The following is a 21,350-nucleotide window of genomic DNA, read 5'->3' as shown; positions in this document are numbered from 1 at the left end:
ACAGGTGATCGAGATAGCGTAATTGATAAATATATGTATTATTGCGTGGATTCGACAAAGATTGAAAGAGAAAATTAAAAAGAAACAAAAAAAAACGAGGGTGGTTGTCACTATTAAAATACCTAAACTATTCTAAGATGTGAATGAGAGTCGCGGTATTGTCGAGATGAAGATCCAAAAGATAAAAATCAAGCATTCCTCTTAGCCAGTTCAAAATCATAGTCATCTGCAGCATTAGCAGATTCTGTGCCAAATTCTGTTTCATAATCCTTAAATTCACTTGCTCCTTGCGAAGATTGGGCTTTTGCTGGTATCATCAACGCTGAGCTTGGCAATGTATCTCCAGACGCGTTGATGAGATCTTCCACAAACAACACCAGCTTGAATGTCTTTTCAATCATGTTATCAATGTATGACCATGTCTCTGAGTGAATTCCTCTTTCTTCAGGTGCGCGGAAGCCATCAACCCTTATAAGATGATGGTTTGGTTGGGATATCGTTAGGCTGTTTCCAAATATTGCTTGTGGTGTCAGCCTCGATAGATTTGATGCTGATATCTTGGACGACCCATTGAATTCAAAGATATGACTAAACTGAGTACCACCTGCCATCTTGAGAATTGAATCTTTCTCTTTCTCTTCACCGCCGTTAAAGTTCTCGATTATCCTCGACTTTGGATTGTCGTGATTAGCTTTTATGTAGCTTGTAACGTCATTTTGATTGATTGCTTCATGCAAAGGAGGCACATTAAACTCAGGCGTTCCGTGCATATCAAGTTTCGAAGTTTCAAAGGAGCGTTCACTGATCGTCGTCAAATTTGTTGCAGACTTCTGCCTTTCGACATTGGTGTGATGTGGCTGATCGACGTAAGGTAGCGACTCTTGATTAATACCACCGGCAAAAGCTTGATTCAAAGCCTCAGGTTGCATAACTGGGTGTCTTATTTTCAGCATGATATGCGATTTGTCGTGTTTCGCAATTGGATGGGATTCACAGTTACCGCATAGATCGAGATCGAAACATTCGGCGTGGCTGCACTTGAACCTGTATCCAACAACATCATTCTGACAACCATCGCAGACAACGCCTGGGTGTACTGTCTGCAACTCCTCAGGTACTCTGATCAGCTTTGGATCTGTGAGATCTGCAAACTCGTGTAGTGGATGCTCTAGGCGTGTACGGTCAAAGCAGTTATCGCAGACGTCCTGGGGAGGGAGTGTGAGAATGATGCGCATGATTAACGAGCACTCACGTAATCAGGACATATAGTGCATTTATGACGAGTACCTACTATGTTAGACTTGCACATGTCACAACTAGCAGAGTGCTGAACGTTTTGCTTTGTGTTTGAAGAGTGCAGGCTTGGTATTGAAGAGAGGACAGGAGTTTTTGTTGTATCAGTTGCCTTTGGGACAGCAGGTAGTGGTTGTGAAGGATCGCGTATGCGATGGAAGGTGTCATGTTCGTGTGTGCCAACGGAGAAACAGCCAACGCACAAATCGTAGTCCCTGCAAGTAGTGCACTTGATTCTTACGCCTTGAATACGATTAGCACAGCCATCGCAAACTGCTTCATGAACAGCCAAAGCTGTCTGAGACTTTGCCAAGGTGGCAAGACCATCCAAGTGAGCGTCTTGATCGAAAGAATTCATAGTACCGGTGAGTTTTGATAGAAAGCCCTCCATAAGAGACTTGAGTTCATTTTTTGTTTCCAAACGAGCGTCAAGGTTTGTGTACCAGGGAGCGGAGGGAGATTTTGAGGGCAGAGGGGGTGCAGGAGTCAGCGGTTGCTGGCTGACATCAGGCCCGAGGTAAGAGTTTGAATACTGAGAGTTTAATTGAGGTAAAGATTGATGTGAAGGGATTTGTTGAGGTTGCGGAGGAAGTGAGGGTGAAGGAGGTCTGAGGAACTGCTGAGAAGGCGGAATAAGACTCTCAGACTGTCTAATTTGCTCAACTGGATTGTGATTGATGTCGTATTGCTTGAGATTATCAATTGATGCCGATCTCGGAGCCTCCTTTGCAGCAGTTAAGACATTTAGGAAGGAGAAACGATTGCTTTCTCTGTTTTTTTGATTCTTCTTGAGCTTCTTTGAGTTTCTCCTGTCGAGAGGCTGTTGTGGTTGTGGTGGTTGTTGTTGAGGCTGAGCAGGTGGTGGCTGTGGTTGTTGTGGTTGTTGTGGTTGTGGCTGCTGCTGCACCTGCTGCTGTGGTATCGTAGCGTAGTGCAAGTATTGTATAATGAGATTGCATTTCATTTCAGATTTCTGGTTTACGAGGTCATTCTTGATTAAGTTCCAGATAGACTCGTCGATCGTTTTGAAAGTGGGGTAACCAATTTTATCGACAACAGACAATTTAACGTCGAAAATGTCGATATCCACATTGCTGTCGATTTCGAATAGATTCCGAATCTTAATCGCCGTTATCAGATCTCAACAACATGCCGTGAATAGACTTACAACTCTCTTGAGATAATCATATTCGGGTATTGAATTGAATAGGCATTTCCTCACAACTGACTGCTGGCCAATCAAATTAATTTTCAGCTTCAATTGCGTATCTCCCATCGTTGATTGAGTCCAAGGGAACCCATTGTGGCTGAGCATATGTCATTGTGAGATATGCGTATGACAGCGGACATTCCAAAATAAAATATTGGAATGTTGTGCGTGCGTTGTGCGTGTGTTATGCATGTTTTAGCTCGGTATGGTTATGACAGCTTTATTGCCTTTAACATTCCAATCTTCACAAAGCAAACAAAGCAAAGTACATGATATAATATGCATTCAAATATTATTGAAGTCCATGCCATTCTATATTCTTCCAATATCCTTTAAAGGCAAAACCAGCTGCCGAATAAGGGAATAATTGAAGGGAATAAAAATTTCATATTCAAAGATTATAATCTTCAAGACGCGAATAATTCAAATTTGTACTAAAAAGTTAATTTACATACAATCTCAACTTACTCAACTACTTTCTACAGTCTCAACAAGGCAACAACATGTACAAGCTATTCCTCGCAACAATCACATTGCTCGCTACGTACGCGTCCTCTGCCGCCATAACCAAGCCAGCAGACAACCAAGTCTCTCAATTGGAAACCCGTGGAAATTTCCTCGGTGATGGCACCTGGTACACCACTGAGACAGGTCGTCCAGGTTCGTGCGGGGAGTGGCTTAATGACGGCATGATGGTTGTTGCCCTCAACGCGCCCCAGATGGGCGACACAGCCGAATGTAACCGTCAAGTCTGGGTTACGAATATCACCAATGGTGAGACTCAAGTGGCTAGAGTCGTTGACAAGGTATGTACTCATACTCATTCCCCACCTCCACTCACGCTGACACGCCGAGTAGTGCCCGGAATGCCTCTGGGGTAGCTTAGATATGTCTCCTGCCCTCTTCTCCAGCATTTGCGGTGGTCAGCTGGGTCTTGGTCGCGTGCCGATCACTTGGGGTTTTTGCGACCGCGAGCACGGCTGCTAGACTCACAGGCTCTCTGAATCCATCCATTTCCTGCCTTACTCGAGCAACTCGTTACGTTATTTCATTTCTTATTCGGGCTCTCTTTTTCACTCCTGCTTCTACTCTAAGCAACACGCAAGCACTAGCCGTATCCCATGTATTTATATATATTTATACAATCTGTCTTATTCATTTATAATGCTCGTGCATGTGCTTCTACCACATTAACATACGGTCGTATATATGAGACACCTGTCTTTGCTCTAATGCACACTCGCGCACCTTTCGATATCGACGCACGAAGTGAATTGAATTTTTTAGAAACAGAAACAGCTTTAGCTACAAGATGGGAACGTGTACAGTTAGACAACAGCATCCAAGTTGAGATTGAAAGAGTTGAGTCCCACCAGAGCCAACACGAAGGCTTCGAGGCTGCCTCTCTGTCTTCCTAGCGCGTTAACGACGTCGTGGCCCGGTTTAGTCAGCGGGGCCTTGAGCATGTATGACAGGAGGCTGAGAACGGAATGCATGCGCTGTCCTTGGTCTTTACCAGGTGGTGTCACCTTGACGCGCGTGAAGAGCTCAGTCCAGATAGCAAGGTCGAGCAAGAGCGGCGTAGCCAACAAACTATCCTCGCACACATTGAATAGTGAGATTACGTTGCGACCACCCATCATGATCTCGCTGTTGTACTCATCAACCGCACGCTTGTCATCGCCGACGGCGGGGAGATACTTGATCACTACTATGTGATCCGGATGCTCGCCTTGCTGGTAGAGCAGACCGTTAGCATCCACCATATCATCAACCACACTCCTCTTGGAGATCTCCTTGGATTTGAATTGCGGATCTTCAGATAGATTATGCCCGTCGTTGTTGCCAAGGTGGTTGTATGAGGCTATCGAAAGCGGCTTGAGACCAGCGTTGACGAGATACTCAGCAAGGACTGACTTGACTTTAGTTTGGCCTGTCTTCAAGTCATCGCCGCCAAGGAAGGCCCCTTTGCGCTCAGCAAACTCTACAACTGATGGGATGAGTGTGTTTTGTGGTGCTCCGTTGATGAATGGTGCATCCTCGAGAATAGATGCCAGTGCGAAGATGGTCGATGGACTGATCTCTTCATAATTCTCATCAACACTCTTGAGGAGATTGTCTGCAGTGTCGTTCTTGCCCTTGACAATGCTAGAGAAGCGTTCAGTGTTGGCTGTCCAACAGACAATAACTGTGTCCAAATCGTTCTCAGCCTTGAATTGGCGTATGTCCGTTCTGATCTTCTCAAGGTGGTCCTTCTTGTTGGGGAATGCATCCTTGTTAATTACGTTGTCTGCGCGCGAAGACTGGTTTGTAGCTATGTACTCTGGGTAGTAGATAGAGGGCAACGGCTTGAAATCTTTCATGTAAGGCGCAACCTGTCTTTGGAGGTCCCAGTCGAGAACACTTGCTCTGCGCATAGCTTGATCGAGTGGAGCACTTGAAATGTCCCACCCGCCCAAAACAATGTCATTTGGGTGTACGAGAGGAAGAATTTCACCCCAAGGGAGGTTGACGTCCTTGCCTTTGTCATCGGTACCCACACGAACAGTAGATGCCATAGTAAGTGAGCCGATGTAGTTCGGAGACTGGACGCCTGTCTTAGTGTGCCAAGAAATGTTATGACGGTTTGCGAGGATGGTTGCAACGAGACTCGTGCCGTTGTTGCCGCCAATACCAACCATCATGAGTCTAGTGCGTGTTAGCGCCTGTCACCACAGATATCCAGCAGACACCAACAAAAATCACTCACCCGGTCTTCTTTGGCTTTGTGCAAGTGTCAAACTTCCAGGCCTTGGATTGTGGAGTAACGCGGACACCGTGGGGAGTCTGCTGGACGGAGGATGTGGTCTGGGTGTATGTCGTGTGTATTCCCGCGTCATCGTACCTGACATGAGGTGAGTCGACTTTAAACCCGCCATCGAGTCTGGCGGCTGTGGGATGAATTGGAAGATTCTTTATATCTTGATCGTTGAATTCCATTTTAGAGCTTTATTATTGATCCTACTTCTGTGTGGTCACCGGCGTGTGCGTTGTGTATCGATACGAGTCCTCTCGAGAACATAAACTAGCTGTGGATGCGTTAGCGTGGGTGCTGCGCTGTACTCGCTCTTCACAAACCTCAACGCTATGGAGCAACAGCGGAATGCGCGCATCAAAAAATACTCGACACGTAGCCCCGGGAACTACCCGAGTCAGCTGATGATACTATTTTGCTCTTTCCGGAAGGTGGATTTGGCACGCAGCGCTGAGATGCTGCTGCTGAGCTGACCATTGCTGGCTTGCTCCCCTGGCTACTTGGCTCGCTGCTGCGTCTCGTCCGAAAAAGGCCAAGATCGTTTGCGGAATCTAAACTTCGTAAGCGCTGTACGTAATCGATACGATATTTCTTATTGTGCGGTTATACAATTCCACAATGCTTGTCATTTTGTGTGACCTTGTTTGTCTTTGTGCGATGCGCTATCGTATCCGATGGGTGAATCACTCGGGGCGCCGAAGAAAAGCAGTTTGAAGCAAACACAGCGGGAAATAAACTTAGCATCAGCGCAACACACTGCACAACTATCACACCTGCCCCACTCCAACCGCCCCTATCCAGCCCCTCCTCGAATCTCATTGGTCGGTCGGCGAACGCTCAATGCTTGCCCGGGTGCATTGTAATGAAAATAGCATAAAAAGGCCTAATATCGTTAGAAATGCACTCTTATGACCCCTATCACCCAATTCTACGATCTCACTCCATACCAACGCAGCAAAAGGTATTTCGTGGCCCTCAAAAGCGGTATTGCCGATCTGCTTTATGCGCTCCCTCAAGACGGCGATCCACGTGCAAGCTACGACTACTTCCACTACACTTACAAAGAGTATGCCCACAGGTCGGGCGATAAGAGGTATGCAGATGAGCAGCAGCAGTTGCGCGAGGACGTCAGCTATGCCCTGTCCAAACGTCCGTACGACAGTGACTACACGCTACAAGCCTACAACAGGGATTGTAAAAGGATGGACAAAAAGTATCTCTACATATCCCGCCAAGCGCTCGCTGATGCCCTCAGGCTCTGCTATAACAAGTACCTCCCTAGGGCAAAGATGCAGGGCAAGCGACTCGTGTTCGCTTGGGTGGGGGATGATGACAGCGCTTCTGCCCCCCAGACCAAACCTCCGTGGGCCAAGGTGGGTGTTTTTCTTTTATCGTCACATCAAAACCAAATTAATCACGCTACTCAGGACGTAAACGTACCGCGCGCAATTAGCAAAATTGGCTACGAACTCGTCGAAATAAACGGCTACAAGACCGCGACGAGGTGCAACATCTGCCATAGCGTTTTTAAAACTTGCTGGGCAACACGACAAGACCGAAGCACTTTTAAGGTTGACTGCAATGACCCTGATGCGTATGGAATAATTGACGGGCTCAGGTTGTGCGACAGTCCCGAATGCAGACAAGCGATACCCGACGAGCACCCATACCGCATCATGAACCTAGACAAAATCATCCTCTGTAACGCCATTTCCATTTTAAACTCCCTCAAAAGGCCACAATTCCTCAAATACAGCACAAAGGATGCTTGAGCGATGCCTAACGATTCCAAACCGATGACATGTATAATTATTAAAACACTATCAATTTGAGTGTACCGCTGTCACGACAGGTAGCCGCAATAGCCCCAGCAGACCTACAAATACTGCCAACTCTAGCCGGTGTCCAGAGTGTGAGAAGGGCTCATTTGAAGGAGACTTTAAACTTTTCTCGCGTAGAACTTGAGCTTTCTCGTTTACTTGTTTATTAAGTACTGCAAACAAGAGCGATTTTAGTATGAATATTAACTGAATGCGGTTTTGGAGAGTTCGGTAGTTATTTTGCCGTACCTAGAATTTCGTAGCGATGTGTGCTCATCCATACAGTTGTGACATGTGTCCAGGTAAGTATTTGGTATATATGGACACATTCCTATTATCCTGATTTCAACGATTCAAAGCAGTCCTGTTCACCCTTCCATGCCCATTATTTCAAATACTGAAATGCACCTGTTCGAGCCAGACCCCCGATTTCAGAGTTGAGCTGATTCCCCTTTTTCTCTGCGTTGATCGTTTTCAATAGATGTGTGATGAATGTAAATGATCTTACTTTCTCTCGGGAGCCGATTTTAGAGCTGTGGGCGCCACGCGACGAAACCCGTGTTTCGTCTTTATAGCAGGAAGACTCGATATATAGAGAATATTTTGGTCTGAATCAAACCAAAAACATGTAACGCGTTCGTATAACGCGTTACATCTTCCGTATCTACCCTATTGCGCGCTACTGAGCGATATCGAGTTGCACCTTCTGAGCACCGTGTTTGGCGCGATTGCAGTCGCAGGGATATAATATTGCGACTTGGCTTAGAGAATTTGCGAGCTATCCATGAATCGTTTTTATTTGGAGATCATTAAAAGCCGTAAATCAGCCAGTCGCTGAGATAGCTGCCAGGGAGAAAGTTCAATTTGGTGGTCAGTGTATTGGTGGAGGATATAAAAATAGATTTGAGATGCAGAAGATACCGTAAAATAATGTCCTTTCAATAGTGTACTATTAATCATCGTTGTTGCCCCTTGTGACCATTTGCAGGATAGGTTTAGCAGAATAAATTCGATGGAGTTACTGTCGCTTATGAGCGCCTCCCAGCGTATCATCTGAACATTCAAACGCATCCGCTAACTCCCACTCGCCTGAGGTCATCATTGGTGTAGAGCCGAGTCACAAATTGAGTGATTTCTATATTCAACAGGGGAGTAAATATTAAGAGACAAACATAATAAATCTATAAACGCATCAGACCTGTCCATTAGTCCTCTTCATCCATCTATCGCACGTAATTTTCAGGCCGAGCGGAGAGAAGACAAGGACCGAGAAACGCAAGAAACGGGTATGAATAGGGTAAAATGACATCAGATGGTTTCAAGATATGCGAGAAATTTCTATTCCAAATTTAAAGCATTTACCGCGCAAATTATGTCCGTCTAGATGTCTTTGGATTTGTTTGGCGTCTGACTTTGTTGCGTATCTACGCTATACGAGTGAATTTTGACGCGTTCAGGATTTATGAAAATGTACCAAAAACACATGGGCCAAGTGATAAAACTGCCGACGATGAGGAGCTTAATAGAGTATTCCAGATGTGATGCGCAATTTATCAGTACTATCATGCTAAAAAGTAAAGAAAAGACTGCTATAATTGTAAAACATACTACGTGCTCAAATCGGTCCATAGTTGTAGAACTGCGTTGATGGCGGCTGTGAGGATTGGAGATGAGCTGGAGATAAATAGGAAGAATGAAATATTTCAGTTACGGTGATATACTTGGGATCTGCTGCCACATTACCATTGATATAGGCTTCGAGCACTAACGCGATGGCTAATTGGAAATACAAAGCCACAGCGAGTTTAATAGCACCTCAGCAACCCCATGCTATATTATATAATGCAATGAATGTGCTAATGAATGTGTCTGATAGTACAGATTGCTGTTTTGTTCTATAAATCTACAAATCTACAGCGGTACTCAATACCAAGTCACACCAGGTGATATAATCGTGAAAGTGCTCCAGGCAGTGCAGATATCAGGCTAGCTGATATCTACTTGGACTAGGGAAACCTTAGTTGTACCAGTAGGTGATTGGAAGGGTGCCTTGAGCAGCGTTACCAAGCTGGTTGAAGACAGATGGAGAGAGGTCCAAGCCGCCTGAACCACAGCCTGGGCAAGTGTCCTGTACGGTTGCGGTGGCAGTTTGGCCATTGTTCAAGTTCTGGATGGTGACTTGCTGGCCACAAAGACCTTGGTTCATGTCTGCTTGGGAGACAGCGACAATTGAGTCGCTGTCGTTGAGGTAGCTCCCACAGCTTCCACGGTTGCCGGTTGCACTGCATTTTTGTCAGTTGTAAGCACAAACATAGTGCACCTCACTCACGTGTAGTAGAAGGTGGCAGTGCCGGATCTCTTGAGTGGAGCAGCAGTGACTGAGGCAGCAGCTGCGACGATTGTAGCGAGAGCGAGTGTGAATTGCATCGTGTTCCTTTTTGTGTTTTTAAAGAGTGTCGAACCGGTCGATGTCTTGTCTTGAACTAAACTAAGTTGTTGAGGAAGCTAAAGAGTATATTAAACCTTTTATATGCTCTACATGAGACAGAAAGATTTGACCGCAGTTCAGCTCGTTCGAGACGCTGGCGTCATACTGTCAGTCTCAGGAACCACTTAAGCGAGGAGCCGGAGTGGCTGTTTCACAGAGAAAACCCGGGCCTGGAGTTGTAAGAAAGGGCGAATGACTGATAGTATTGCTAAATCTAGCACTTGCTGCACAAATATGCCATCCTGTAGACGAAAAATCGGAAAGTCTCGTAAGGGTATTTGTCGTAGACATGGTCTTAGACCAATGACGTCAGCGCCATTATTGGGTTTTGATTCACCGTTAATAAGCTGTGCTGGGATGTTTAAAACAATTGCATGTATGTGAACACTTCACTCGGAGTTCTGTTGATTTGATTGTACCATAAAAAAGAGAGTTTGTTGAGGTAAATCTGTCTGTCTGTGTGTATTAGTTTGTGACAAAACTCATAATGTGTGCAACTGTTCAATTAGCTGTAACTACTATGGCGAGCAGCTAGAAAATCTTAGCAGCAGCAGCTTAAAGTCACTCACAATCTCCAACATTCATGTCATTGATGAGTTAAAAATGCTTACAACATGCTGTTCCAGCTGGAATCTTAAATAACTCACACAAAATCGCTCATTGAATACGGCATATCAAAGACGAGTACGTCATAAGCCTGTGACGACTGCAAAGTTAAGCGATCTTGATACCATCCTGTAGAAATTGGGTGTGAGAGAGGAAATTAGGTGTTATTGCGATTACTAGCTTTTTTTAGCGCTTTGTAATCGTTTAGCTAGATTTGGCGTTTTGCGAGGAGAGTAATTTGGTATATATGGATAGGCCTTCCTACAATCCTGACTTCTGCGATTCCAAAGCAGCCTTGAAAATTCTTCCACGCCCACTATTTCAAATCTCGAAATGCACCTGGTCGAGCCAGACAGCTGATTTCAGAGTCGAGCTTACTCCCGCTTTTCTAAGCAAAAAATCAATCTCAATAGATGCTTGATGGACGAAAGTGACCTTGCTCTCTCCCTGGAGCCACATTTAGAGCTGTGGACGCCGCGCGAAGGAAAACGTATTTCGCGTTCATATCAACGAATACTTGAGTATTTGAGTTCTTACAGTCTCTAACAGCTCAATAAAGGGACTTTCATCGATTAAATTAGTGACAAACTCGGTATTTGTTCTATTTCGTGCTCCAGAGCAATGCCGAATAAAAACGGCCGGATGCCTATTAGGGAGGGATAGCTGCCCAAAGAATTAGTTTTAGCCTAGCCTTATAGAGTAAAGTCAAGGCTTATTATCAATTCTTTCGTTTTGGAGATCACCAAAGTTGTAATTGAGCCAGTCGCTGGAGATCGCTGCCAGAGTGCTAATTCCAAGTCGGTGTATTTTGGGTGATTGGACATTAAAGAAGTAGCTTTGAGATGCTCCTGAAACACCGAAGATAATGATGCTTTTAATTCGTATATATTGCCGGTATTCGACTTGGCTGTGTTCATCTTGACACTTCATTGGCCATTTTCTGGGTGGGCTGACGATAGTAAATTCCATGTAATCCTCGGAGCTCTGAAGTGCTACATTACACCTTACTGAGCATTTGAACCCCTTTCATGTCTCTCAAAGTTGTCTTAAGGTCACCAAAAATGTGGAGCCGATACGCAGATCAGTTGATAGCAGTGTTCAACAAGGAATATAGAAGACTTTAGTAGCATAATTTAAGCTCAACACCACAGAAAAGAAGTGCAGGATGTAGCGGACATTCATCTCGCTCACGACAAGGTAAATCGCTGATGTAAACGCATACATAGTTATCTGGACACAAGCAAGACTGCCATTGACCAAGCCATAGTGATCGGATGATCGACGTCTTTAGCGTTGTAAGCGCGCATCATATCCTCCATAAAGTCAGACACGATGGTTGTTCCGGGGTGTTCTTCCTTGTATTGATCCATTGGACTCCAGCTGTTCACATGGCTAGCGAGAGCCGCGAGAGTAGTATCTCTTTTCATTATACAGCCGTTCTCATCTTCCTTGGGATTCACTAAGAACTTGTGTCTCTCCACCCGCGATGCCCATGCTGGGGGACTAATATCGTCCATGAGCTCGTAAGCGACTTTGTGCTGTGGTTTGAAGTATGCTTTGAGTTTGTTGAAGGCTAGGTCGAGGATGAGTTCAGAGGCCTTTTCGTTACCGAGTAGCTGTATGTGACCGTACATCTGCGCGCCGTCAGCATACCACAGAGTGATCAACGTAGTTTCGTTTTACTCACAACGTGTGCAACTGTGCCACCTGGATTGAGAACATTGAAGCACTCCTCCCAAGTCTGACATCATAAGCTGAATAAAGTGAAACAGTACGCACCCACCTTGGCGTGGTCCATCCAATGAGCGGCTTCAAAAGAAGTCACCATGTCCACCTTCTGCGGCAGCCTCTGGGAGAGAACCTCGCTGGATCCGACAATCCATTGGATGTCATCAGCTCGAGAGCGGGTTTTCTTGCCTTCATTGAGCATTACCTCACTCGGATCTATAGCGTAAACATCCCTAAAGCCCATATCGAGCAATCCCTCTGTCCCCATGCCTGGCCCGCAGCCGGCGTCGACAACTGCATCATACCCCCCTTGGTGGAAATCGCGGATCAATTCGTATATCTTTGGCACATAGCTCGGTCTCGCCTCTGCATATACCTTAGCATTAAAGTTTTGGGCTGCAAATCGTGACATGCTGTCTTGTTGACGAATCGTTGTCAAGAAGGCAGGCGATGATAAGGGGCATTGGGGTCGATCTGCTGTGTCTTCCGAGGCTGGAGACGCTTCTCGGAAGGAGAAAAGCGGGTATCGAGAGGCTCGGCAGACGTATTCTCACACCAGGCGAGTTGTCTTCGTTTCCAGCGCATAGCAGTATAGACACACAGCTGCGGTATTTGGGAGTCCGGTTCGTCTGATCTACTCAGCTTTACACATCTCATTCAATGCACAGATGGTCCGCAAAAGAGGCAGCGTACAAGTCCCTTTACCCTCAGTATCGCTCTACATGGCATCAGTTGGAGGTTTCCAAGCAGGACAGCAAGCCAACAATTATTCACAACAGTATCAATCCATCTATCTTTCTACATTTATCGATATCCCACGACGGTGACTACATTTCAGCTTTTGTCGTAGCAGAGCAGCGAAATTAGGCTGCTTTTGTAATTCTATTGATGTTGTCCATCATCTCTTGTCTTTGGTCAAGCGAAATCATCTTCTGTGCACTCATTGCTCTCTGAGCTGGAGTGTCGTATCTGGCATATCTGTCGTATTCACCGCCGACAGCCTCCATATGCAGCTTACGACGCTCGTCCTCACTCACTTCTGTAGGCCTAGCATCCCTCTTGATCGTTGGCAGAGGACCTGATTGGTGATTTTCGAATACCAACGCGGACAAGTCCATTCTATCAATTTCAATCTCCTTGAGCTTTGGTTTCCGTTCTTCTTTCTTCTTTCTCGTCGGGATATCGACAGGCAGTCTATCAGACTTGTTGTGTTGCTTAGCTGCTCGCCTTTGCACATCCTTGCCCTCTTCTTCGTGTCTCTCTTTTTGCTTGTTGTTGGCTCGCCTTTGTGGCTTCCCTTGTGGTTTGCTGTCTTTGCTGTCTAAGCCACCACGCTGCTTGCGATCCCCAAGCGTTTTAAGCAGCTCGTGGTGATCTGCGTCGTCGAACTGACCAGATTCCTGTTGGACTGGCTTCTTCTGTTGAGGACGCTGCTGTGTTCTGTTGCGCAGCTTACTTGATAGAGCAGACTCGCCCTGCAAGTTGCTTCTGTCTAGATTCGCGTGCGTATGAGCCATCGCTGCTGCATCCTCACAAATCCTGCTTACCTGGCACGTATCCTTTTCCAGGCGTATTTCTAAAGGCCCTCAGATCAATAGTCTCGTCACCAATCACCAACGGCTTCGTGCTGCCTCTGCCTGCGCCTCTGACCAAAGTTCTCAGCATTGATGGTTTGGCTTTAAGGAGCAAGCGTAATTCTCAAGCGCAGACTGTGTATGATAGAACATACTGCAGTAATATTCATCTCATAGCCCCATTATACTCCGCGCTTCTCTTTCCGGCTTACCATGATCAAACTTGTGCTGCTTCTAACCTTGATAAGCCAAATTGCGCGGTCGTTTGTTTTGGATTATGAGCAATTATACAGCTTTACCAGCTACGCGAAAATTCCAGACGAAGACAGTGTCGGTTATTTAGATCCCAGGCCACTCGGCGGATCGATGCTCGATGTGAGTCTGTGCTCGATTTGAGGGATACACGACTCAACAAGCGCCCAGCAAGCTACACCGTTCTTTGGAGAGCCCCTAAATGTTATTATTTCCGCAAATTCGGATCCACACGTGTTATCTAATCAGGGGCTGCTAGATTTCGCCAAGTCTGTCGGATTTGCGGCTGAATGCCTAAATTTGCACATAGGCGGCAAACAGTTTGCTAACCTGGATGGACACGGATGGTTTAAGGAAAACATTGAGCTGAGACAGAGTTATTTCCCTTACTTTGGTACGTGTTGGGAGTCGTACCAGGGCGGTAACCATTTTAGAGCATTCAGGCAATCATCCACAGGTGCCTGGTTCCTTGCTGTCAGTAAAGAGAAGAAGATAAAGGAGAGACACAAGATCCTTGAAGATGGATATAATTGTGCGTCTGAGAATGAGAATGAGTGTTTTGAACTCATAAATCTAACATACTCGCAGTGGGACGCGACGACTTGGCCAGCAAAGCCCTGCTTGGAGGATCTGGGAATGGATATTCGTTTAGGACCTCTATCGAGTGGATCGATGGACTGATTGAGCCTGGCAGCAACGGCATCAACCATCACATACCTCAGGATGGCAGAGTGGCTGTGTTGACGGTACAGTCTGTCTAGCAATAGCAATATCGATTCCCCCATCTCACATTGCACCTGCGTTATGACGAAATGCACATTCCTGAGACTAATTTAGCAGCAATGGTGATACTTTTTGGATTTAACCTCTTGTAAAACTATTCAATTCTTCTCAATGCGTCTTCCTGCTGTTGTCGTCGTTGCCGTCGTTGCACTCTGTCTTCCACGGGAACCGCTGTACTCTGAAGGATTAGCGAGTGCATATCGGCACAGATTTAAGCCAGCAGATATATACGCGGTTGTAAGTAGAAGCGGTACTCAGCCAAACTATACTCACAAACCATTCGCCACAGTAACATGAGACTTGGAACCTTCTTCACAAAGTCCGCGGAGCAGCTACACAAGCAAGCAACAGGATTAAAGAGCAGCAGCAGCAACAAACTCCTATCAATATCCAAGAATACGCCCAATTTCGCTACCATTCTCTCATCAGATAACACCATAGGTTGTCTCACAGACCCATTCAAAGCGCGTTCCGTAGACGACGTATATTCACTCTCGTACGCTGAATTACCAAGCACAGCTATACCTTTTCACGCACCCATCAGCGGTCGCAATGCACCTACTGTCGGCCGCTGGATCAGAAAGCACGTTATAGACGACGATGAGCTGGGTGAATTGCCCGATTTCAGCAAATGGGACAAGAATTCGGATCCAAGTGTAGGTATTTGGTCAGGCAGACGTTCGAGAAGTGTTGCACTGCCTCAACAACTCGACGGCGACCCTTTGAAGTGGGTGTTGCGTGATAAAAAGACCAAAGACTTACTCTTACCTCAGTCAAGACTCTATAAAGTCTCTCATCTACTTCACTGAGCCAAACAGTGAGGATTTCGTACATACCATCCACCAGCGATTCCCACATGCAAAGAAGTTAGGCCTTGCTCTCCCTCATACGCCTTTCGAGACTGGTTTCGTACATACATTGTCCTTCCCAGGTGGTGCAATAGTTGGCGGTGGTTTGGTTGGTTTTGGAAGCACGGAGGAAAACAAAACAGATGCTCCGAATATCAATTTTGAGGGTTACTCACCTTTCTCAGATGTCCTCAAGGTGACAAACGCATCTGGCAATATCATACTCATGCTCAACAACGCCAACGCGTGTAGACAGCTGCTAGAGCTCCTCAACAAGAACAGAATAGATAAGGAGGACGAATACTACGTTGCGGCGTATAATGACAACGGCAGTATCAAAACCATCCACAGAATAACCAGCGGCGATCCTTCTAGAGGGGCTATAGCGCTTGACACAACGGATGATTTGACCCTTGCCCATGGCATTCAGTTCATGAAACGCCAAACCACATCAACACAAGTCCAAGTTGATCCGACGCCAGCTGTAACTAAATCACCCACCATCAACGCAGTGTCATCCAGGCATCCACTCATCTCATTACCATTGGAAGATGCTCTGGTAGCTCAAGACTGCATCCACATTGAGAATGAATTCATCGTGGCTTCCGAGCTGGGTTTCAACACCAGCACAAATCCAAAACAAACGCCATGGTCGTGTAAAGTCGAAGCTAGCGCTAAATTATTGTTGTAAACTTATGCATGTTGCTTGTAGATTGATAGGGATGCTTAAAACTCGTATATATCCTATATGATATACCAATGTAAAGGAGTTAGTGAGGTTCACCGTTATTGACTTGCTCTATATCTTCATTGTTGACCCTGTGTCCGCCCCTCTCTCTACTCTGAATGGAGGTGCATCAGGCATACTTGGAGGAGCTGGAGGACCCAGATTGTGTACAGGTCTGCGTATTGGAGGAGGATTCGTGAAATATTCGTAAACAACCGGCCTTTCCTCGGGAGGTAACTCGCTGAAGTCCGGCGTTGGTGGTATCGGCGGCATAATATGAGGGCCAGGATTTTCCGGCGCTGGTATAGGAGGTCTAAGCGTGGCAGGAAGAATAGGTTTAATGTTGTCATGTCCAATGAGCTCCTCCGGAACCAATCGCATCGCAGCTTCGCACTCTGGATCATCCTGATTCAAAATGGCATTCTTCACTGGCGCCTCTCCCATTTGATCCCAGGTCGTTAAGTTTGGATTGGTATATGCCTCTTTGTAGTAATTGATGTAAGATGCCGTGGGCATACTAGGAGGATCACAACCCAGGTTAATTCTATCCCGCCTTTGATACACTCTAACCCAATCAATAGACATAACGTTTGGCCAGCTTCCATTAAGCTTTTCCCAGTTGATACCACCGAAATTGTTTGATATACCATTGTTGAGAATGATGTACATAGGTTCACCTGAGATATGCCTATCGCTGATACCTAGCTCGGGCACGGCTCTCATAGTGTCAGCGAAGATTGTATATCTGTTCTCATTCGCCATATGCCAGGCTATGTAGCCCTCCCGGCCGTATCCAGGATTATACTCCAAACCATATGTCTCATATTCACCACCAGACTTCTCATATGCATTCTGATTGTTAACCAATCTCATAGATGTTGACTGCTGCCATTCACCGCCCTGGAATTCATTATACTTGTCCTGTTCAGGGTATTTAAGCCACATCTCAGTATCATTTCTCCAGTCGTAGTGGGCATTGAACGGAGCGAACTGGCCCGACATTGATGACAGTGCCATTTCCATAGCAGGGTCAACCAGAGCCTCGAAGACGTCGATCTCTGCGGCTGACCGTCCGACGAAAGTGCCGTCTTCATGCATTGGACCAGGATGGATCTCGTTAGCGCATGAGCACCTAGACAAGCGTTGTCCAGGCAGGAAAGAAAGGGCCTTGCCTTCGATACCTGATGTATAGGCCAGCTCTGGATAGTTACCCATTGTCTGGTTCTGCAATGTTCCCACATCGCACGAGTCGTATGTATAAGGCCACATCCCATCTAAGGTTGCGCCAAAGCCAGCCCTACCGAGATTTCCCATGATCCAGAATGCCGGCCAAATACCCCACACATCGTTCGTGCCAGGCAGCTGTACGCTAGCTGAGATGTAGCCGCCTGTGAAGCAGAACTTGTTCCCTGTGGACGCTTGAGAGGGTAGGTTTTGACGCCATAAACACTATCTTACAAGTAGTCAACATGGATCCCTCAAAATCGAGGTTATGTGAGCTTGTTTCATTCAGGGTTAGTCTCAGACTGCCGTCGCTGGTCGTGACTTGTCTAGGCGAGTACCACTAGCAAACACAATCAGTAACGCCGACTTGATATGATCAACACTAACCTCCAAATTGCGAGTAGACCAGTAGTGCAGATCGCCAGCCTCCCAATAAGGATCATCGCCCGACCAGAACGACCTGCCGTCCTCGTTGAACTCGTCCGAGAAGACAAGCTCATAGATGTGGCCATCGGTGCCAATTCGCGTTCTGTTGTCTGCGGGTGTGTCTGGATCTATCAAACCACGTCGAGGCATCGTCCACGGAATCTGGCCAGTCTTGTTGTAGTGAGCGTGCTGGCCGTGGTGGTAGATAGGCCGAGATAGCTGGTAGAATGAATAGACAGGATAGCCAGCGCTGATCGTGCGTCAGTATTCACCGGCGAAGAGCAACCACGACATACAACAGTGTGAAGAGACCAACGACAGTAAGAACCAGCAAACCGACATTGAAGAATGCACGGCTATTGAATACATTTCCCAAATTGTAGCTCCTATCCCTGTCGAAGCATCGTAAGAAGGCATTTCACAGCGCTTATCGGAGACTGACCAGACTTTGCTTTGGTTGGGATCGCTTGGGTGGCGTGAGCGAGTGATTTACCAAATACTGCGCCTGCTCACTGTATCAAGTCGTCTGTCTCGTAGCCCTGAGTCCAGCCTCTGTAGCTTATCGATCTATGCGCAGTTGAGCAAATGAAGAATACGAATCAGTCCACTGGATCACGCACTCATTCTTCCGACTCCGCGAGTCCCCATCAACGTAGTCCTCCAGGCCCAGCCCATAATACTTGGATTCCGGCATCTATGCTGGGGGTAACTGATGAAGATGTTGATGAATGAGATGGAGTGGTGTGAGCTGAGAATGTATTTGATAAATGTACAGTATAAACAAGGATGCTATTGCTTCTTCTTTAGTGGTTTCAGAAGGTAAGCAGCACGCAGTGAACTGGACATCGACATGGATAGAGCGAAATGCATAAACTCAGGGCTCTTATTACATTTCAAACAAACTCTCCAACTTTTGAGCTCTGCGATGAGCATCTGTGAATCTTACGTTCCTGATTGGCGTGTGATTGTCCTCCTCCCAGCTCGTGCTTGAGAGACTTAGAAGGCACTTAAACACCTCCTCGAGATATTCTTGGTCGCCCTTCTTTTGAAATAGCACTTGCAGCTCTCTGTACCCGTTAGCTAGATTTGGCGTATTACCGGGAGAGTAATTTGTTATATATGGATACGCCTTCCTACTATCATGACTTCTGCGATTCCAAAGCAGCCTTGAACATCCTTCCACGCCCATTATTTAAATCTCGAAATGAACCTGGTCGAGCCTGACCACCGCCTTTCTATGCATAAAGCATTTTTACTAGGTGCTTGATGGATGAAAGTGATCTTAATTACTTCCTGGAGCCAGTCTTTAGAGCTGTGGACGCCAAGCGACGTAATAGTTATTTCGCGGTTATAGCGGCGAACAAGTTGTAAGACTTGGGTATATTTTGGTCTGAATCAAACCAAAAACATGTAACGCGTTCGTATAACGCGTTAAATCCTCCCTATCTACTCTATTGCGTGCTACAGAGCGATGTCGAACTGCATCTTCCTAGGGGCGTGTTTGGCGCGATTGGAGCCGCAGAAATATAATATTGCAACTTGACTTAGATCCTTAATGTAGCAATCCATGAATCTTTTTTATTTGGAGATCATTAAAAGTCGTAAATCAGCCAGTCGCTGAGATAGCTGCCAGGGTGAAAGTTCAAGTCGATGGTTATTGTATTGGTGGAGGATATAAAAGTAGATTTTTGATGCTGAAGATACCATTCGAATAATAGTATCTTTAATTTGTGTTTATTGCTTGTTTAACCCATCACTGCTGCCCCCCTTTGGCCGTTTGCAGGGTGAGTTTATTGAAACAAATCTATCGAGTCACTGTGGCTTATAAGCCGTGCCTAAATTTTAATATGAGTCTTCAAACCCATCCTATCAAGTGAGCTCTTCTTGAAGTCACCAATGACGTAAAGCCGACTCGAAGATCAGTTGATAGCAGTGTTCAACAGAGGGAGATATGTCAGGAACTATTAAAGGTTTAAAAAGGCATCATATCTGTAGCTCAATCTTCTTCATGTATCCATTTCCGGTAGTCTTATGCCCGAGCAGAGACAGAGAAGACCAGCGCAGTCTGAGTCAATCAGCCATGCACAAAGAAGTACACCAATTAAGACACGCAATTGCAATCAATATACAGATCGTTATTTATTCAAATTCTTGTGTGTTATTCTTATATCGACAAAGTGTTTAGAGAAAAAAGACAAGGAAAGTGAGAATCAGCCGTATTAAATGGCAGATGAATGAGATTTGCTAGAGGATAAAAACCCAATACATGCTCGATGAGCGAATCTAATCCAAGAGCATAGTGTTGACACAGAGACCTGTGACACGGTATGGATCGATGTTGGAAGCTGGACGACGATCTTCAAAGTAACCGTAGCCTGAAGAAGGGTGTTAGTGAACTTTGATTTAGGAATAAGAAAACTCACCTTGCTCAGCAACATGACGTGGTACTCTAATCGAGCAGCCTCTGTTGGCAACGCCAGAAGAGAAGTCTGCGATATTTCCGGTTTCGTGCTTTCCGGTAAGACGTAATTCATTGTCATCACCGTAAGCAGCAATGTGCTCGGCATGTTTCTTCTCGAGCTTCATGATCATATCCTCAATGGCCTTCATACCCTTGCCAGGGGTACGGGTAGAGGTAGTACTCAAGTTGGTGTGGGCACCAGCGCCGTTCCACTCACCAGTAGCGAATGGCTTAGGATGGAGACTGACGACGATACCAAAGTCCTCAGCGATCCTTGCAAGAAGGAAACGGGCAAGGGTGAGGTGATCACCCATGTCGATACCGGCGCAAGGACCAACCTGGTACTCCCATTGAGAAGGCATAACCTCAGCGTTGATTCCGGAGATATTTACACCAGCGTAGAGACATGCACGGTAGTGGGACTCGATCAAGTCACGGGCAAAGACCTTGCCGGCACCGACACCACAGTAGTAAGGACCTTGTGGGGCAGGGAAACCGCCTTTAGGCCAGCCGTAAGGGGAGCCATCAGCGTCAAAAAGAGTGTACTCTTGTTCGATACCGAACCAAGGATCCTCGTCCTTGGCAAGGTCCATGGCTTTCTTGGCGTAATGACGGTAGTTGGTCTTGTTAGGGGTACCGTCGCTGTTGTAGCACTCAGCGATAACAAGGATGTTGTTGCCCTTGCGGAAAGGATCCCTGAAGAAAGCGGCTGGGCGGAGGTAGATGTCGCTGTCGTGTCCAGGGGCTCTAAAGGGGAGTGAGTAGTGGCCGAGCGACTGAATCAGAAACCGACTGATTTGTACTGGATCCGTCAAAGTTCCATTCCTTGAGCTCTTGTATCGATTCGACCTTGTGGTTTACAGTCTGTGGATACATGGTAAGGGGCGGACGGACATGGCTAGCAAGATGCGTACCGTGGTTTTGCTACGGAGCTCGCCGTCGCCATCGATCCAGATATCTGGATTGCGCTGTCAGCCACGGTGAAGCGTGTGCACTGTGCACTGCCACCTACACTCAGCTTGGATGCTGTCGCCCTGGTCAAGGGACATGTAATGAGCAAGCAGATCTGGTCTGGATGGTGGTAGTTTAGCCATGATTTGTATTTATGTTTCTTTG

General features: G+C 46.3%; 11 protein-coding genes across 11 annotated transcripts; 4 read left to right on the top strand and 7 right to left on the bottom strand.

The window, feature by feature from the left end:
- Positions 1 to 188: 188 nt before the first annotated feature.
- J056_002124 (ZZ-type zinc finger-containing protein P35G2.11c) lies at positions 189 to 2,569 on the bottom strand (the record flags this gene model as incomplete). The annotated part of the gene is made up of 3 exons (XM_009267988.1): positions 189 to 1,205; positions 1,253 to 2,413; positions 2,462 to 2,569. The coding sequence occupies 3 exons, from the start codon at positions 2,567 to 2,569 to the stop codon at positions 189 to 191; spliced, it is 2,286 nt and encodes a 761-aa protein (XP_009266263.1).
- Positions 2,570 to 3,006: 437 nt separating this feature from the next.
- Positions 3,007 to 3,490, top strand: J056_002123 (uncharacterized protein; the record flags this gene model as incomplete). Its single annotated transcript, XM_009267987.1, has 2 exons — positions 3,007 to 3,309; positions 3,362 to 3,490. The coding sequence occupies 2 exons, from the start codon at positions 3,007 to 3,009 to the stop codon at positions 3,488 to 3,490; spliced, it is 432 nt and encodes a 143-aa protein (XP_009266262.1).
- A 341-nt stretch (positions 3,491 to 3,831) lies between these two features.
- J056_002122 (Inositol-3-phosphate synthase) lies at positions 3,832 to 5,482 on the bottom strand (the record flags this gene model as incomplete). Its single annotated transcript, XM_009267986.1, has 2 exons — positions 3,832 to 5,191; positions 5,253 to 5,482. The coding sequence occupies 2 exons, from the start codon at positions 5,480 to 5,482 to the stop codon at positions 3,832 to 3,834; spliced, it is 1,590 nt and encodes a 529-aa protein (XP_009266261.1).
- Positions 5,483 to 6,205: 723 nt separating this feature from the next.
- On the top strand, positions 6,206 to 7,069 carry J056_002121 (uncharacterized protein; the record flags this gene model as incomplete). The annotated part of the gene is made up of 2 exons (XM_009267985.1): positions 6,206 to 6,670; positions 6,725 to 7,069. 2 exons carry the CDS (start codon positions 6,206 to 6,208, stop codon positions 7,067 to 7,069), a joined length of 810 nt encoding a protein of 269 aa, XP_009266260.1.
- Positions 7,070 to 9,134: 2,065 nt separating this feature from the next.
- On the bottom strand, positions 9,135 to 9,544 carry J056_002120 (Allergen Asp f 7; the record flags this gene model as incomplete). Its single annotated transcript, XM_009267984.1, has 2 exons — positions 9,135 to 9,399; positions 9,447 to 9,544. 2 exons carry the CDS (start codon positions 9,542 to 9,544, stop codon positions 9,135 to 9,137), a joined length of 363 nt encoding a protein of 120 aa, XP_009266259.1.
- Positions 9,545 to 11,437: 1,893 nt separating this feature from the next.
- On the bottom strand, positions 11,438 to 12,351 carry J056_002119 (putative S-adenosylmethionine-dependent methyltransferase CRG1; the record flags this gene model as incomplete). The annotated part of the gene is made up of 3 exons (XM_009267983.1): positions 11,438 to 11,845; positions 11,899 to 11,952; positions 11,995 to 12,351. 3 exons carry the CDS (start codon positions 12,349 to 12,351, stop codon positions 11,438 to 11,440), a joined length of 819 nt encoding a protein of 272 aa, XP_009266258.1.
- Positions 12,352 to 12,389: 38 nt separating this feature from the next.
- Positions 12,390 to 12,766, top strand: J056_002118 (uncharacterized protein; the record flags this gene model as incomplete). The annotated part of the gene is made up of 2 exons (XM_009267982.1): positions 12,390 to 12,557; positions 12,608 to 12,766. 2 exons carry the CDS (start codon positions 12,390 to 12,392, stop codon positions 12,764 to 12,766), a joined length of 327 nt encoding a protein of 108 aa, XP_009266257.1.
- A 36-nt stretch (positions 12,767 to 12,802) lies between these two features.
- Positions 12,803 to 13,604, bottom strand: J056_002117 (uncharacterized protein; the record flags this gene model as incomplete). Its single annotated transcript, XM_009267981.1, has 2 exons — positions 12,803 to 13,431; positions 13,487 to 13,604. 2 exons carry the CDS (start codon positions 13,602 to 13,604, stop codon positions 12,803 to 12,805), a joined length of 747 nt encoding a protein of 248 aa, XP_009266256.1.
- A 122-nt stretch (positions 13,605 to 13,726) lies between these two features.
- J056_002116 (uncharacterized protein) lies at positions 13,727 to 16,087 on the top strand (the record flags this gene model as incomplete). The annotated part of the gene is made up of 6 exons (XM_009267980.1): positions 13,727 to 13,888; positions 13,937 to 14,297; positions 14,354 to 14,516; positions 14,838 to 15,044; positions 15,093 to 15,275; positions 15,322 to 16,087. 6 exons carry the CDS (start codon positions 13,727 to 13,729, stop codon positions 16,085 to 16,087), a joined length of 1,842 nt encoding a protein of 613 aa, XP_009266255.1.
- A 108-nt stretch (positions 16,088 to 16,195) lies between these two features.
- J056_002115 (Beta-glucan synthesis-associated protein KRE6) lies at positions 16,196 to 18,467 on the bottom strand (the record flags this gene model as incomplete). The annotated part of the gene is made up of 7 exons (XM_009267979.1): positions 16,196 to 17,532; positions 17,582 to 17,687; positions 17,735 to 18,023; positions 18,070 to 18,165; positions 18,216 to 18,239; positions 18,287 to 18,340; positions 18,394 to 18,467. The coding sequence occupies 7 exons, from the start codon at positions 18,465 to 18,467 to the stop codon at positions 16,196 to 16,198; spliced, it is 1,980 nt and encodes a 659-aa protein (XP_009266254.1).
- A 1,589-nt stretch (positions 18,468 to 20,056) lies between these two features.
- J056_002114 (Glutamine synthetase) lies at positions 20,057 to 21,328 on the bottom strand (the record flags this gene model as incomplete). The annotated part of the gene is made up of 5 exons (XM_009267978.1): positions 20,057 to 20,148; positions 20,197 to 20,981; positions 21,028 to 21,098; positions 21,149 to 21,192; positions 21,247 to 21,328. 5 exons carry the CDS (start codon positions 21,326 to 21,328, stop codon positions 20,057 to 20,059), a joined length of 1,074 nt encoding a protein of 357 aa, XP_009266253.1.
- Between the last annotated feature and the right edge of the window lie 22 nt (positions 21,329 to 21,350).

Source organism: Wallemia ichthyophaga, assembly GCF_000400465.1.
Source record: "Wallemia ichthyophaga EXF-994 unplaced genomic scaffold scaffold2, whole genome shotgun sequence".
In the NCBI taxonomy this organism is placed as follows: Eukaryota; Fungi; Basidiomycota; class Wallemiomycetes; order Wallemiales; family Wallemiaceae; genus Wallemia; species Wallemia ichthyophaga.
The sequence above is the reverse complement of the archived record's forward strand: the minus strand, read 5'-3'. Positions and strand labels throughout refer to the sequence as shown.